General features: G+C 42.5%; 1 protein-coding gene across 13 annotated transcripts in view; it reads right to left on the reverse strand.

Moving 5' to 3' along the window:
* Positions 1-17182, reverse strand: part of ITPR1 (inositol 1,4,5-trisphosphate receptor type 1) — a 354333-nt gene that overhangs the window by 164719 nt on the left and 172432 nt on the right. For 7 of the 13 annotated variants that reach the window (XM_009200305.3, XM_009200295.3, XM_009200299.4 and 4 more), the window contains 13 exons: positions 15363-15535; positions 12890-13009; positions 11743-11940; positions 9285-9536; positions 8661-8802; positions 7759-7939; positions 6241-6428; positions 4729-4867; positions 4006-4060; positions 1840-2005; positions 1593-1763; positions 1044-1109; positions 190-327 (listed from right to left, as the gene is read on the reverse strand). In XM_009200305.3, the coding sequence (XP_009198569.2) occupies positions 190-327; positions 1044-1109; positions 1593-1763; positions 1840-2005; positions 4006-4060; positions 4729-4867; positions 6241-6428; positions 7759-7939; positions 8661-8802; positions 9285-9536; positions 11743-11940; positions 12890-13009; positions 15363-15535 (1989 nt within the window). The remainder of the gene's footprint in view (positions 1-189; positions 328-1043; positions 1110-1592; positions 1764-1839; positions 2006-4005; positions 4061-4728; positions 4868-6240; positions 6429-7758; positions 7940-8660; positions 8803-9284; positions 9537-11742; positions 11941-12889; positions 13010-15362; positions 15536-17182) is intronic. The other 6 variants (XM_009200308.3, XM_009200306.3, XM_009200307.3 and 3 more) reach the window with 1 other exon arrangement.

Genomic DNA, 17182 nt, shown 5'->3' on the forward strand with positions numbered 1-17182 from the left:
TATTCACGGGTGACTGTACTTTATTTTTCAGATGCTCTGTTTCATATCAATATCTGAAATTGCTTTGTAGTCACAATAGTCACACTGGCTGCATTTCTTCACCAACAATATCCAGATGTGAAGGGTTTGGGGAAACCCAGGAATCCGCCCCATCCTGGGAGCAGCTGCTGAGCATGAGGCCCCACTCACCTTCTCATAGGGAATCTGCAGCAGCTCCAGCACCACGGCGTGTGCACCCATGTTCCGGAGCAGACGCTGCTGCTGCTTCCTGCTCTTTCTCACCGAGGCACTCTCCTGAACACAGAGTTTGCTGAGCCGAATCAAAATCTAGTAGAAAGAAAGAAATCAGTCTCAGAAAACTAGGAACTACAGCTGGAAAACAGATTGCAGGGGGTGGTGGTGGGCAGGTAGGCAAAGGGAATAATGCATTAAAAACCTACAACGAAATTCCTTCAGTATGTGGCATTTCTGTTAATTCCATCAAGCCAAATCCATAAGGCTAAGGGCACGTCTTCCAGAATAAGCAGGGGATAATGGCTTCAACAACAAGTGGGACAGTTTCAGAGATATCACTTAAAATGGAATGACCTGGCATCATTGCTGAGACCCTGGGAAGAGTTTGCTCTGGGGTAAAACACACAAAGCTCCCAGCCTCCCAACTTTGAACCAGCTTAAGCAAAGGTTTCTAAAGAACTACAGCTCTCAGTGGGGATGCTGTGTGCCAGGCACTTAGATGACCCCTGACAGTTTTCTCAATTAGTCCTTCCTTCAATTGTAAAGCTTCAGAAATATGTGGTGCCTATAAAAGGTACCTATAAACAGTGAGGAAGCTGAGGACACAAATAAGAAGAAGAACAGCTGGGTGTGGAGCCCAGATCTGATGCCGAAATCCATGAGCTTAACCTCTGAGCTCTACTTTCTCCCTGTTAAACCACACGAAGAAAAAAGCTCAAATGTGTGTACCTTCAACTTGACTATCACAAATGAAAGCTCCTTAGAGAATTCATAAAGAAGGGAAATACAGTGGTGGGGAAGGAGCTTACCTCTTTGACCACTCTGTAGTTGTAGCTGCTGGTGCTTTCATGCTTTTGTGACTTGTTATTTCCCTCCTAGGAACCAAAGTGAACACAAGTGTGATCTGTACGACTCATGGGCTACTGTCAGTTTGTTACAGCTAGCATCAACCTTTATGAAAGAAAGGGAGTTCTGCACTGTTTTCCAAGAGTCATGCTGGGTTTATGCCCCACTCATCTACCTACTTGCTATGGGTTTCCTTGGGAGGGGATAGTGGGCTGGGCCACGGCTAGAGAACAGGTCAATTCCCAAGTGGGTCTGTAAGGGAAACCTGGTGCTAATTCACTCAACGTCGAAGTCTCTTCTACACAGTCTGAGGCTGCACGGGAGACATAGCTAAACTCTGATTCATAGCTTATTTCCTAGGCCAACAGCTGTGATCTTAGAGACTTAACAAGCAGATCTCTTGAAAATAAATCCCATTCTATCACATTTATACCTAAAACCAGAGGAGGATGCTTACTAGTTTTGAGAAGCCCATCCACCTACTTTGGCAGCCTAACCTGTGTTTCACTCACCTCCGTTTTCTTATGTCCATTTTCGCCAGATGCACCATCCATGGTTTCATCGGGGCCCTGCCCTTTGTACACCCAAAGCTCTGACTTTTCCACGATGGACCTCAGTTGATCCAAGTCTTGTTTGATCTGTTTGTAGTTGTCCACATCTTGGCTGGTAACCAGCAGTTGAACCTTAATGAACGGAATCCATTAGGTGCACACAACAGCTTCTTGGACAGACAACACACACGTGGGTGACCTGAGCTACCTGTTTGAAGGCCTGGAGCACCTCCTGCCTCTGGCTGAAGTGTCGGAAGAGGAGCTGCAGGGCCCCTGACACCAGGGGTGGATAGTCATGCATCGTCAGGTGGAGCAAGACACGGAGAAAGGTTCTGCCGCCGTGATCGTCCAAGTCCAGTGGGGTGTTCTCCTCGCTAAAGGAGCACAAGGAGGGGGAAAGACCAGATGAATCACAAATGCCTCCTCTCACGTACCTTGGACCCAGATGCACCTAACCTGGTTAGATTTCTAGCACTATGATCTCCAGACAAGCAATTTCACTTTTCATTAGCTCCTTTAACAATACAGCCTTGCTTCATCTTCAACTATATTGTGAGGTGAGGAGACAAGTAAGATGTCATCATAAAAGATAAGTCAAACTTTAAGCCAAAGTCCCTCCCCTCCCAAAGTGACAAGATTAGCATCAGAACCAGATTCTCAACATCTACACAGGGTGTTCTGCTGGGCTTCATCTGTGGTCTGAGAACTGCAAGAGGATGTATTTCTCTTATTAGTTTATGTAATTTTATTTTTAGAGATGAGGTCTTGCTATGTTGCCCAGGCGGAATTCAAACTCCTATGCTCAAACGATCCTCCTCCCTTAGCATGCTGAGCAGTTGGGTCTGTAGGTATGCACCACCATGCTTGACTATATTAAACATTAATAAGTATATCCTAGATCCAATGGCAGAGTACTCCATAACTGAGCACTGCCAGTCAATAACTGGGTCTGCACCTACATTGGGTTTAGAGTCAAATGAATGACAAACGGTGGAACCTTCATGGTTGCTGGCTAATAAGAAAAGCACAGAGAGGACTTTATAAATACTGTATTCATGCTGTGTATTCCAAAAAGGTGTGAAGGTTTCAGTGCTGTTTAATACGAGGAAAATGGCGGGAGAGCTGAGTGATCACACAGCACATGGAACCTGTATTAAGATAAACTCACACCACCTTGTTTAAGTTTCAGATAAACATCTTCCATCACAGTATACAATGTTGCTAATTCAAATTTCACAGGTTTTACATTAAGCATGGAGGTAGACCATTAACACTGGTGGGCCCCAACAAAGTATTCAAACCCTTATGTAGTCCCCTCCCACACTGACACTGAACTTGGCCACGGGATTTGCTTGAACAATAAGATACTAGGAAATGCAATGCAAGCAGAGGCCCAATTAGCACTTGCATACTGTTGGCTTGTCCTCTTAGAACATTTGCTCTTTGAGTCAGCCACCATGCTGTAAAGAAGCCCAAGTTATCCACATGGACAGAGAGAGAAAGAAGTCCTGGCCTTGCAGGCATCTCTGCTATAGTGTCAGAAATGTAAGTGCAACTTGGATGTGCCAGCCCCAGTTACCACCTCACTACAGTGCGACAGACCCAACAGTGACCACCAGCAGAAGAACCATCCAGCTTAATCAAGCCACAGGGCTGTGAGAGGTATTAATAAAATGGTGGTTGTTTGAATCTTTAAGTTTTTTGGAGTAATATGTTGTAAAGCAATAATCAAACCAAGTGTGCTAATTATAAGAACTACGTGCACAGGGTGTTTATACCAAATTTTATACTTGTAGGTATAAGGGTTCCATAATTATAATAATATCTTAAGTCAAAATTGACCAGTGTGGTATTTTTTAAAGGGGTTCATAGATGAATATTAGAAATCATGAAAGAACAGATTTTGCTTCTTTTGTTGCATAGCCTGTAAGGAGCTCAGAGATAAAATTACAGCCCAGCAGCAGGACATGATCTTACTAACTTCACTCTTTTTTGAGTCCCTCTCTCTTTCTATTCCTTCTTTTGATTGCATTTCCTCACTATGTAAAAATAATCTTGTAATGTAGGTATTCTGGGAAATCCCCTTAAATCCTTTCTGTCCTAGGTGGGACACACACACACACACTCTCTCTCTCTCTCTCTCTCTCTGTCTCACACTCTCTCTCTCTCTCTCTCTCCCCCCCTCCTCCCAATCAAGCCAACTGAGATAACTCTGACTTGAGTACTAACAGTTCCAAAGATAGCACCAAAACAACCTAAGCCCAGAGACTAAACATTTACTAACATAATAAAGGGAAGGCCTCTGAGAGCTCTGGAAGAGCAGACTTCCCAACTGTAGAACCACCTACAAAACAGTAACTGAAAATATACTTTCCTTCCTCCAAAGATGCCTTCTGCTTGTTCTTCAATGTGTTCAAAGTCAAGAGCACCTGAAAAGATAGAACATATCACTTCAGATGCAGGAAGGCCTGCAAACATGCTGCCGGTGAACTCATACATAAGTTTTGCAGGGTAAATCTGTTGCGTTAACCCCAAATCTTTCAGGACATTATATTGCAAAGCTATGCAGAGTGACTAACCCAGATGATGTTACCCCCATATTCCACATTCCTGCCCCTTCCTCCCTCACTGCATGGTCCCCTGGTAAAGGAGAGTGATGATCTCACTCATGAAAGCTTGGTTTTGGTAGATGGGATTATTTCTACTACTACCCTCTCCCTTCACCACTAGTTCCTGGACAGGGAACAACTTCCAACATGAGTAAAAGCTGCTAGCGGACAAGAGGTCTCCTGGAGAGTTTTTTGTTATTGTTTTTATTTTGGTATTTTTTGGGGGGGTGGGTAACCACAACGCTGGAAACCTCAACTGTCGCGTGATTAAGACACTCCAAGATGGAAGGAAACAAGATCCAACTCAGAAGGAATCTGGGCTCTATCAATTATTCCCCTACTCAAAAAGAGTAAGTGCCAGGAGGATGCCCTGGCACAATAATCAAAACCATTTTTACCCTTTTTCTAGAAGATACTGTTTGCTCTCCCCCATTTTCCTTAGAGCCAGGTCCCATTCTATGGCTGAAATTCCATTCTGAATCACTAACCTGGTACATTACTTGGCCCTTCTTGGCTGCTGTTTCCGGAGGATGTTTCTGAAGTCTGGGAATTGCTTTCATCAAACTCTCGCTTAAATATACACAGGAGGCAGGAGATCCTATAATCCAACCTCACATTCAAAATAAACTAAAGATTCAAGTGGAAATGGAAACAGATTGGTTACATTAACATACCACCTTGATTCTGCCAAGCCACCACACACTGGCAGGGCCTGGTATCAGCTCCATCAATTACCTTAAGCACTAAGCGAGCCAAATATTTGGCTTAGATTTCAACACTCATTTTAACAACAGCAGACTTCCATGGGGCATATGAAGTCTGCCCATAGCACCTTAGCCCCTAGTGTAAACTTCAGCATCCTGGCAATTAATTTAACAATTAGAACACTAAATCACTCACTCCTGGCTCCATAAATGGAGTCTATAATAAACAAGACTCCATTTCAGTAAGTGCTGAATGCCAACTCTGGGCCTAACACTGAGAAGAGTAAAGTTGCCTGCTTTGGATTTAATATAATTAACACAAAAAATTTGTTTTTACTATGGAAAATTAGCTTGGTTCCTATTTCCTATTTCTGGTTGTTTCCCCTGGTTTGGGTACAAACCCTTGGACACCCTCTTCTTTTGCCTCCTGTATTCCCTTACCCTCTATTCCAACACAGGGTCACTTTTCCCATGATTGCTGCTAGAACTGAAAAGAAAGATCGAGCAGCTGACATCATGTAGGGATCTCACTCACATTCTTCCTTCCATTCTCCCCTTGTCTCTGCTTAACCCTCCCAGCAACTTTTCCCAGTCCAAGGGCCATCACCTCTTCCAGAGGGAGACAGATCTCTTGGCTGCCTCCATGCTCTCAGTGAATGCGTCCTACTGTCTGTTGGACATCCTATTTGCTATCTTCCCAGGGCCTCAAACTCAGTGTTGTACAAAAGTAACCATGATGGTTAATTTTAGATGCCAACTTGACCGGGTCCTAGATAGCTGGTACAAACTTATTTCTGGGTACATCTATGAGAGGGTTTCCAGAACAGACTGACATTTCAATCAGTGAACTGAGTAAAGAAGTCTGCTCTCACCCAGTGTGAGTGGACACCATCCAATCCACAGAGGGCCTGGATAGAGCAAACAGGTGGAGGAAGACCGAATCCACCTGTTTTGGAGCTGGGACACTCATCTTCTCCTGCCTATCAGAGCTCCAGGTTCTCAGGCCTTTGGCCTCAGACTGAGACTTATACCTTCAGCTCCCCTGGTTCTCAGCCTTGGGACTCAGGCTGAATCACACCATTGGCTTTCTTGGGACACAGCTTGCTGTGGCAGACCGCGGGACTTCTCGGCCTCCGAAGAGGAGGAGCCAGCTCATAAACGACATGGAGGGATGAGCTAAGAATTTGCTCTCATTTTCCCCCCAGAAAGCCTTGGGCTCCATCAGAACAGAGGGACTGGATCTGAACAGTGCCCCTGTGACACACCCTCCCTGCCCCAGCTCCAGCTGGTGGATACCTGGAGTATCTCAATGATCTTCAGCTTGGTGTCCATGACCATGATGTCCTCCTTCTCAGGCTCTGCCTGCTTCACATTGCCTTCAGGGGCAGCTGCCATGGGAGTCATAGGCAAAAAGCCTCCTCCCCGGAGCACCACCTGGGTCATCAGCTCTCCCACGCCATGAATAGACCTCATCACGTTACTGCCTAGGAAAGGCCAGGACAGACCACGGTCACCATGTCTCCAGAGAATGCTCGGAGGCATCTGTCAAGGGGCAGGGGCTCTTTGAGATAAATTATTTAACATATCCCTATTCCAGCATAATCTCAGGACCCTGGAAACCTGGAAAGGTAAATGCGCATCAAAAATCTGGGCTTCTGAGAGCAATAGAAAGATCGTGGACTTCGAAATCCCCAGAGGGGCATTTATGTGTATTAACTCGCCCATCAAATTTCATTTTTGCAAATTTTCTTTAGAGACAGGATCTTGTTCTATCACCCAGGCAGGAGTGCAGTGATACAATGATGGTTCCCTGCAGCCTCAAACTTCTGGGCTCAAGCAATCTTCCTGCCTCAACGTCTCAAGTAGCTAGGACTACAGGCACACATCACCACACTCAGCTAATTTGTTTGTTTGTTTGTTTTGGTAGAGATAGGTTCTCTCTATATTGCCCAGGCTGGTCTAGAACTCCTGGCCTCAAGCAATCCTCCTGCTTCAGCCTCCCAAAGTGCTAGTATTATAGGTATGAATCACCGTGCCCTGCCCAAATTTTATTGATCATCAACTATGTGCTTGTTATGAGCACAGAACTACGTATATAAAGTTAACAAGGCACAGATCCTGATGCTGCTTGACCTTAGGTGCATCATATTACCTCTGAGGCTCAGTCTCCTCATCTATAAAATGGAAATAAAGGAGCTCAACAAAAGAACTAAATGGTATAATGCAACATGACTTAGCATAAGACCTAGCAAATAGAGGTAAGTCAATGTACTTTTTTCTGTTCTAGCTGCAGAAGACCAGTTAACAATAATTGATACATGATACCAATATCTGCCGACTCTGACCCTAAAACAGAGGAAGAAATAAACATGCAAAGGCAGATTGTCCTACTCACAAAGTGGAAATAGCTACCAAGATACAAGCCTGAATTTTCTTACATCCTAAACAAATATTATTACCAAGGGCCTCACGAATGTCAAGGACAACGACAGGACATGTATTTGTTATATAAGCATTCAAAGTGTTAGGTAACTTTCAAATTGTTCAACAAAATATACACATGACTCACACATAAATACAAAGGAAAGACAGCAAAATGTGAATAACTGTTGACTCAAAGTCATGGGTGCATGGGACTCCATCATACTGTTCTTCCAGCTTTTCTTTACACAGTATTTGAAAATGTTCACCATGAAAAGTTGGGAAGGAATGAGCAAAGAAAGGATGTGGCATCACACATAGGGTATGACATGAGCATAACAGGAAAGGCTGGGAGGGCATCTCTCAGATGTATGGGCACCCTCAGATACTCACTCTTCAGCTTCTCCACATCATTGTTACCTTTATTCTCTTCTCCTTTCGCCATCTTGCTAATGGGGAAGATTGTCGTCACATGCACACAGTCCAATATGGCCAGAAGGATCTTAGTTAATCGTAGAAGGTCAGAGAAGTTGTAGAAACCAAAGTATATGAGATTCCTAGCTAAATTTACAACCTATTGTATGAAATAAAAGAAGAAGATGGTATTACATAAACTGCACCCCCTTCAATTCCATTTGATGTTGACCAGTTTAGAAATGACAGACTTGGACCTTCCTTATGGTAAGAGAAGGCATGTATTTTCCTTGCACTTTCTGATAAAATTTCATTTTGTTTCTTAAGGAGGAAAAATAAGAAATGGAGAGCTACTGATCTGCTCTGATGACTAATTAAAAAAAAAAGATCTCATCATTTGCTCTGCACAGCTTCCCAAGGATAATATTAACACAAGGCAAGCAGAGTTATTCCCAACAAGGACGCAGGTAATAACATTCTGCAATCCTCAGAAATACAGCTCTTAAAAGGCAAAAGTAGTCTCAGAAACATTGTTAACTCAGAAGTAACAAGGATTTACGTTCTGCAAATGATTAATCTATAGCAGATCGCAAACACAGTGTTTCTCCCTTGTCAGTTTTAATACAAAGTGATGTTCTATCATTTTATGTGGTTCAAGTCACCTTGTATATTTCTTTTAAGAACATAACTACTATTAAACCATGTGACTGGTATCCGTTTTATCTTATTCTGGAACAAAACCAAGCTGAATCCCTTTCCATTACAAAACCAGAGCATCATGACCAAAATCACTACCTACTCAAATATTTTCTATTTGCCCCATAGAAAAATGAGCACTGAGAGGCAGATAATACACACAGATCATTTCATTTGTGAGTTACCTCAAACGTAAGCTTATTTTTCTCCTTATCAGAGAAAGGGAACCTCTGACAAACCACATCTCTTAAATACTCCTCCACAAACTCCATGGTCTGAGCAAATCTCTCCTTAATTTCATCTTTGGAAGCTCCACTACTATCATAGCTGAAAAGAAAGGAGAAAGAAAGGAAACAAAATTTCAAGTTATTCCCAGAGAGGTCTTCCTGGGTCACTCAGCTTCAAAAGTCAACATCTGCTAACCCTTGGTGTCCCTTGACCCTACTTTATTTTTTCCCTCCTTAGCACATATCACCAACTATATGTTTGAGTCGTTTATCTTGCCTATTGTGTCTTCCACCAACTAGCATAGAGACTGCTTTCTAGCTTGTTCACTGATACATTTCTTGAGTGTGGCACACAGTACACACTTAAATATTTGTAGAATGAAAGAGGAGACAAATGATATAAAAAACATGATCATGCCATCTTTTACATTCTTGAGGGAAAAAAATTTGCCATCCATTTAATTTTATTTTAAGCTAAAAAAACAACACTTCATCTTTCTTCTAAGATTTAATGAGACTATATGGGGCTATCTACTGCCGCACAGAACAACGTAAAGTGAGGTTTTCAGGGGCCAGGCTCACTCGTCAATGGCAATCTCCGAGGGAATCTCCGACCAGAGGCGGGCATATTTCACGGGGGTGACTTGTTCCTGGGGATCTCGGTCCACATGCATGTGAAGCATGAGGCGGCAGAAGGATGCCCTGAGGTCATAGGGCAGGTTCTCGTCAGACATGCAGCGGAGAATGAGATCGACATCCAGCTGGCCTGAGATTTCATTGATGGCCAGGTATTGGCGGTCCAGACACATCCTGGCAAAGAGGTTCAGCTGATATCTAGAGGAAAGAACAAGGGCACACAGCTCACGCTCCAGAAATCATTCAGGATGAATGCAGGGTTGCCTGGGCAGCCCTGACTTTCATGGGAGTGACATTTGGCCAACTAAACTCATATATCAACACCCCTAAATTGCTCTTGTACAGCAGGATTTTGGCTTTGGTACCAAGCAGATCAAAGAACTGTTCAAGCTGTGCAATAGAGTGTGGGTTGACAGCCAACAGGAACACGTGTCTATCCAGCTGTGTTGGAGCAATTCTGTGACGACCTTATTCCATTAGGTCCTTGTTTACTTTGTAAAATAAATGGGGAATGCTAAGGCCTAAGATGGTTGTCTATTTCTATCCCTTCAGCTGTGTTTCATACAGTAAAGACCATGTAGGAAATGTTAAAGATATCACACATATTAAGCCTACTTAGAAATTTTATAACATTTTAAAGATCTTACATCATGTAAGTCACTCTAATTCCTACACATGTAAAAAAACCTTTCATGTACAAAAGCAGGAGACTCCTCACTTTTCATCTTCATCCAATTGCAAGTGAATGTTGTTTAACTGGAACTTGACCAATTAAGGGACTCTTTCTCATTCACTTGGGAGAAGATTCATCAAACAATGAAAGAGTAAACATGCTTCAAATGTGAAATAACAAGAAAGCCATAGGCTTTCAAACTAACAAATATTGCCTTCTAACTTAAAAACCCTATGTATTTCTAATAATCACGATTTGAAGACATCCTCAGCCTCATTAGATATCAGGGAAATGCAAGTATAGACATGACTCTATTTCACACTTATAAAATTACCAAAAATTAAAAAGCATCATGATATTCAAGGTTAACAAAGATATGAAGAAACAAAGGTTGTCATCTACAACTGGTGGGCGTGTACATTGAAACATCCCATTTAGAATTGCTTAGTAAAGCTTAAAATATGAATATCCTCCAAGCCCACCTCCCAGTGTGGAAAGGAAACTCATACATATGCTCAGAAAAATTTGAATGAAGATGTTTTCTGACATGAAGAACTGTGGCATGTGACCAAATATCAAACAGCGATGAAAATGTGATAAATCAATAAAACAGAATATCATCCAGCAGTCCAAATTAAAGAAATAGATCAACCTCTATTAACACAGATACGCTTCAGTACCCATACTGAATAAAAAAGGCAAGTTGTAGAATGATATTTGGAGTACAGTACCATTTATATAAAATTGTAAGTAGAGATAAAATACTACATATGATTTATAGATGCATACAAATGTAGCACACAGAGAATGTGGATAGGATGCACACATCACACATGAATGAAAGAGAACAGAATACAGGAGGCAAGAAAAGCCATTTTATCTGCAAAGTTTTATTTATTTTATTAAAAACTAATAAAAGCCTTGCTTTATCTTCCCTTTCCCTTTCTTTTAAAAGTATTTATTGGTTCACTTCCCTTCTTTCTTCCCCTTCCCTTCCCTTCAGGTGGCAGGGCTGGCAGGTCTTAGAGCTGGAGCCAAGCAGACACTGGGGACTGAGGAGGTGGCCAGCAGAGGTGAGACAGGTACACACAGGGGAACGGGCAGACAGGGAGACATACAGGGAATCACGGCAGCTGGAACGAGTCATGAAATGGAAAAGATGAAGGCTAGAATAAACCCCATGGTGTTGGAATGGAATTGGAAGTATTAGTGTAAGCACATGATTTTTATTATATATTTGTGTAGTTATAGAAATAGATATGTGGATGAGTATGTAGATATATGTATATACATACATACATCTTCTGGCTCTGTCTATAAACATTTGGTGAGATTGGCACTATCACCTTTATTTTGCAGATAAAGAAATTAGAGCATAAAATCAAACTTGGCCAGTGTCAAAAAGCTGGTAAGTGGAGAGGTCAGGATTTCACCCCACAGCCTGCCCCTTACGTACCTACCACCATATCTACAGGCCATGCTGCTTAAGGATAAATTGTCACCAGGGACTGATGTGAGCACTCATCCTTCTTGGGACCCAGCCACATCCAGATGTCAATTGACTGAAATCTTATACTCTAAACTCCTAAAATACACATCTGGCTTTTTTCAAGACAATCTCACAAGATGACACCTTGCGATTCCTTGAAGTAATCAACAAACGAGCAACAAATTCCTAAGTGCCACTGTTTTGGGGCAACCCAATCTGAGCCCCACACGTGTCCCACACACCTGTAGTAGCTGAGAACGTCTCGGTCCTCCTTCTGCCCTTCTTTAGCGTCCTGCGCCAACTCCCTCACACTCTTGCTACGAATCTCTTTGTTGCTGTCCCTCCAAAACAGCCACACCTCTTCCTCGTCTTCTCCTGCCTCCAGAGCATTCTCTCCAGTGGAAGAAACGCCTTCAAACTCAAAACGAGAAAGAACCAACCTGGAAAACAAGAAGAAGGAAAAACTCTATTTTTTAAAACACTTTGATATCTAGCTTCACTTTCAGCATAAAGACACACGGAAAGCCGCTTTTTGTTTTGTATTTCACCCAAGGGCAGAGCCGCAGAGAGCCTGACATTAACATCTTCTTATACCGTAACCCAGTGGTTCTTGACTGTGGTGCTGCTGCTCCCAGTGGACATTAGGCAATGTCTCTGGACAGGTTTTTGGTTGTCACAACTGAAATGGAGAGGTGCTACTGGCATCTAAGTGGGTAGGGGCCAGGGATGCTGCTAAACATTTTACAGTGCCTAGAACAGAGCCACAACAAAGGATTACCCAGCCCGAAATATGAAAATACCTAAACTGAAAAACCCTGCAGTAGCCCAAGCCCAAAACTGAGTTATACATGAGAATCAATGCAGTATCACTAGCTCAGGACATAATTTAGTAATTTTTTTTAAATGTTGCCCATATTACTGGCACTATAGTTCCCAGGAAAACTGTTCCTTTGCCAAAAATGAATTACTACTGTTAAGAAAAATTCTTCAGACCAATAAACACATTCTGAAGAGTAATAACTTAAAACTCCTCCCAACATTGACTTAATCTTAACACTGAATATTAATTATGTCATTTGAAATTTTAGATTGACGGTCACACAAAGAGTTTTAAACTCTTAAAATGTAACTGTGTAAATTGCTCCCCAGTGAGTTTACATGACTTTTAAACTTGTATGCAAAGTAAGTGACACCACTATGCAGAGGAGGCCACACCAAAATCAAATTCAGTAATTCTCCTAATCAAGACTTTTCCAATAGGAAGATCAAATGCCAGCCATGCTGACTTTAGATCAACTCAAAAAACGATAGGACTAGGTTTTATTCCTCATGAGCGCCAACACGGAATGAACCACATGTTTTCCATCTAAACCCCGGCTCCCCACTCACTTGGTCTCAATCAGGATGTCAGCATTGGTGGGATTCAGTACAGCTTTACATATTAGCTCCTGGGTCACTGGAATCGATTTGTTCATGGAGACACAGAGGTCGGAGAGGTAATCTAAGAATCTAAACGGAAACAGAAACAAAACATTTTCCGTAGTTAGAGCAGAGGTTAGGCTCCTGGAGCCCAACCCTTCCTTAAGTGCACAGGTCCAATGTATCTTTACCAAGACATGTCAGCAGCATTCTAGGTCTCGATGCCAGTGTTTATGGCACCACCAGAAACCCACATGCTAGAAAGAAGGAAGAGGAAGCAAGAAGGAGAGACAGTAGTGGCTGTGGTCAAGGAAGAGGTGATGAGGCAAAGGTGAGAAGAAGGAACAAGACAAGAAAGAAGCTCACATAAGGAAGGTGTGGTGGAGATACAGGGGAACCACAGTGGTGAGAGGCAATGCCCCGATGTTTGGCTACCCGTGTTGGAAGCCCGGTTAGGATCTTATTAGTGGAGTCCTGCTATGGAGCGTTAATTTGGGGAAATTACTAATTTCACTGTGCTTTAGTTGAGGCTCATCTATAGAAAAGGATAATGTGTCACTTCTGAGGGCTGTCCTGAGGACTAAATGAGATGATTAATGGGAGTGCTTCCATTGCTCACTAGCTGGCCCGTGAGCAGGCTCCAGAAAACGCGGGTTATTTTCATGGGTGTAGTAGGTGTTTTTACAGCAACTGTGTCTGCGCTCCATTGTAATCATTTGTGACACCCACACTGTAAATTGCTTCCTGCTTCAACTGAAAATGTGGGTCTTAATTAGAAGGACAAGAGAAGGGGAAAGAAATGGGGACAGGGTGTACGAAAGAGGAGCAGATCTGTGTGAATGAGATACAATCAATAGAATTCACTAATCTATAATAAAAATGGTCAACCGACAACTGAACTTGCAAGACTTACTGATTATATTGAGGGAGGGGAGTGTTTAACTGATAAGCAAGGGGTGCTAAAAAGTGAATGAGGCCAAGTGCGGCGGCTCCCGCCTGTAATCCCAGCACTTTGGGAGGCCAAGGTGGGCGGATCACAAGCTCAGGAGTTTGAGACCAGCCTGGCCAATACGGTAAAACCCCGTCTCTACTAAAAACACAAAAATTTAGGCCGGGCGCGGTGGCTCAAGCCTGTAATCCCAGCACTTTGGGAGGCCGAGACAGGCGGATCACGAGGTCAGGAGATCGAGACCATCCTGGCTAACACGCACGGTGAAACCCCGTCTCTACTAAAAAATACAAAAAAAACTAGCCGGGCGAGGTGGCAGGCGCCTGTAGTCCCAGCTACTCGGGAGGCTGAGGCAGGAGAACGGCGTAAACCCAGGAGGCGGAGCTTGCAGTGAGCCGAGATACGGCCACTGCACTCCAGCCTGGGAGACAGAGCGAGACTCCGTCTCAAAAAAAAAAAAAAAAAAACACAAAAATTTGCCGGGCGTGGTGGCAAGTGCCTATAGTCCCAGCTACTCGGGAGCGTGAGGCAGAAGAATTGCTTGGACCCAGGAGGTGGAGGTTGCAGTGAGCTGAGATCTCGCCACTGCACTCCAGCCTGGGCGACAGAGTGAGACTCCATTTCAAAAAAAAAAAAAGTGAATGAAAAGAGTGAGATCCAGTCATCTGCAACAACATGGATGGAACTGGAGGTCATTATGTTAAGTGAAATAAGCCAAGCACAGAAAGACAAACATTGCATCCTCTCACTGATTTGTGGGATCTAAAAATCAAAACAATTGAACTCATGGACAGAGAGAGTAGAAGGATGGTTACCAAAGGCTGGGAAGGATAGTGGGAGGGCAGCGGGGAGGTGGGGATGGTTAGAGGGTACAAAAAAAAATAGAAAGAACAAATAAGACCTACTGTTTGACAGTAAATGGGGTAATTACGGTCAATAATTTAATTGTACATTTTAAAATAACTAAAAGAATAGAATTGGATTCTTTGTAACACAAAAAATAAGTGTTGGAGTGGATGGATCCCCCATTCTCTAGGATGTGATTATTTCACATTGCACGCCTCCATCAAAACATCTCATGTACCCCATGAATATATATACCCACTAGGCACCCATTAAAATTAACAATTAAGAACATTGTTAAAAAAGTGAATGAGTGACCAATAACTGTCATTTACTCTGCATCTACTAAGTGCCATGCATGTCACATGCATTTATTCTAATTTTCATAACTACCCATTTAGCAGATGAGGAAATTAAAGCTCAGGAAAAACCCAAGCTCATCCAGGTGGTACATATTGGAGCTAGGAATGCACCCCCCGGGTCTCATTTTAACACCATGTTCTTGCCACTACTCATCAAAGAGCCTCACCGGACCTAACTAATCAAAACTTGTCACTAGCAGCACAAGAAAACGTAGTAAAAAGCACCAGCTAAGTCCCTGCATCTCAAAGGCACAGACACCATCCTGCATTGACCCCACTCCCGCCTCACCTGGGCTCCCTGTTCTTTCGCACCAGGCTGACAAATGTGTCAATCTCTGCCGCGGTAATGTGTTTTTCCAGGAGTTTCCGATTATTGTGGAGCAGGGCAGTGATAGTGTCTTCGGCCAACACATCATAGCCAATCTGCTTCTGCATGAAGCCAAACTGCTTGGCTATATACTCCTTTATAGGGAGAGAAAAGAGACGTCAGCAGGAAGGATAAATGACAATATGGTTAAGTGTAGAATAAAGAAAGCAGGAACGTTTCCTGATGAGAACTACTGCTCCTAAGAGAAATTACAGAAGTGAGGGTCTTTCTACAACTTTCTGTCCTAGGGCAACAGCTGCAAACTCCTTCACATCCTTTATTTTACTAAGCCTGCCACACGAATGTAATTAAGCAAAATAGCCTGTATTTACATGGGGATATTTTATTAAGTGCACAGTATAAAGTTTAATCTAGTGATTTATGTTTCAAAAAGGTCCAAAGCTGGTTTTCACCTCTAAATGTATTCCTAATTCAAGAGGACTTAACTGTGCCCCCATTGACCTGCGCTGCTAAATAAACACAGATAAAGCCTACCTGGATATCTAAAACAATGTTACCCTGTTTCATTTCCTTTATTTGTGGTAAAAATACTTTTTTAAAGTCAATGAGTGCATAAGAAGTTCAGGAATACCTAAGAAAATCCATCGTATGCATGGAACTCATGAATACATCTCTGGTTTCTCTCTTTTGGGATCAGATATCACGTTCCATAGAAATATTTGTGAACTGAAGGAAATCTCTTACAAATACGTGTTTGTTTCTATTCAAAGATGCTTCCCTGGCCAAGAGAGACTGCTTGCTCAAAAATTCAAGTGGCCCTTGAAACTTGCTTTAATTTTTTTCCCATTAATTCCTAAATCCCGGAAACTATTTAGGATTAACATAATGAAAACAGGCCATTTTTTCAGTCTGTACTCTATAAGGAGGCATTGTTTAGGAACTCATCATCTGCCAGCCGGCAAAGGATCCATAAACAACTAAGCAAAGATGTCTAATCCAGCAGTTCCAAGAGGGACTAGTTTGTTTCCTCATGTACAAGCAAAGTATCTTGACACACCCCACAGACCCAGATGTATCCTCATCTGAAGATGGGAGAGAGGAACAGAATAAAATCTCTCTGGCTATTGGATTATAGTATCAACGCACTGAAGGTGAATTTAAAGCAATCACAGCTTGCCATACTTCAAAAAAAGCACTATTCAAGATCAACACTATCTTTATGATGACACGACAAAAACCCTTAACTACAAAGAAAAAAGTCTAAAAGTCCAGGTATAGTGGCAGTCAAAACCTTAAAAACAAAAGCCTTTTGCACCAAAAGGCAGGGATAGTTCACATAAAGTGGTAAGAGTCAAGGTTATAATAAGCATCATTTTGTATGCCTATGGTACTCCATGTGGCACAAATTTTCTAAACCTCAGCACTACTGACATTTTAGGCAGGATAATTCTTTGTTGTGGGGGGATGTCCTTGGCACTGCTGGGTATTTGAGAGCATCCCTGGCCTCCCCTCACCAGATGCCAGTAGCACCAAGAAGTTGTAAAACTCAAAAGGGTCTCCAGACGTTGCCAAATATTCTTTGGGGGACAAAACTGCTACCCCAAATTAAGAACCAATGATGTAGCAATACAGTTCTCAGCTTTCCTTAGAATCTGAAGGTTGTTTGGAGCCCACAAAGAGGTTAGAACATTTATTTCATAGGAGACTATACATTGTGTGTGTGTATATAAATACACACATACTATGTATAATACGTAAAATATAACTATGTATAAGATATA

Source organism: Papio anubis, chromosome 2 (assembly GCF_008728515.1).
Source record: "Papio anubis isolate 15944 chromosome 2, Panubis1.0, whole genome shotgun sequence".
Lineage (NCBI taxonomy): Eukaryota > Metazoa > Chordata > Mammalia > Primates > Cercopithecidae > Papio > Papio anubis.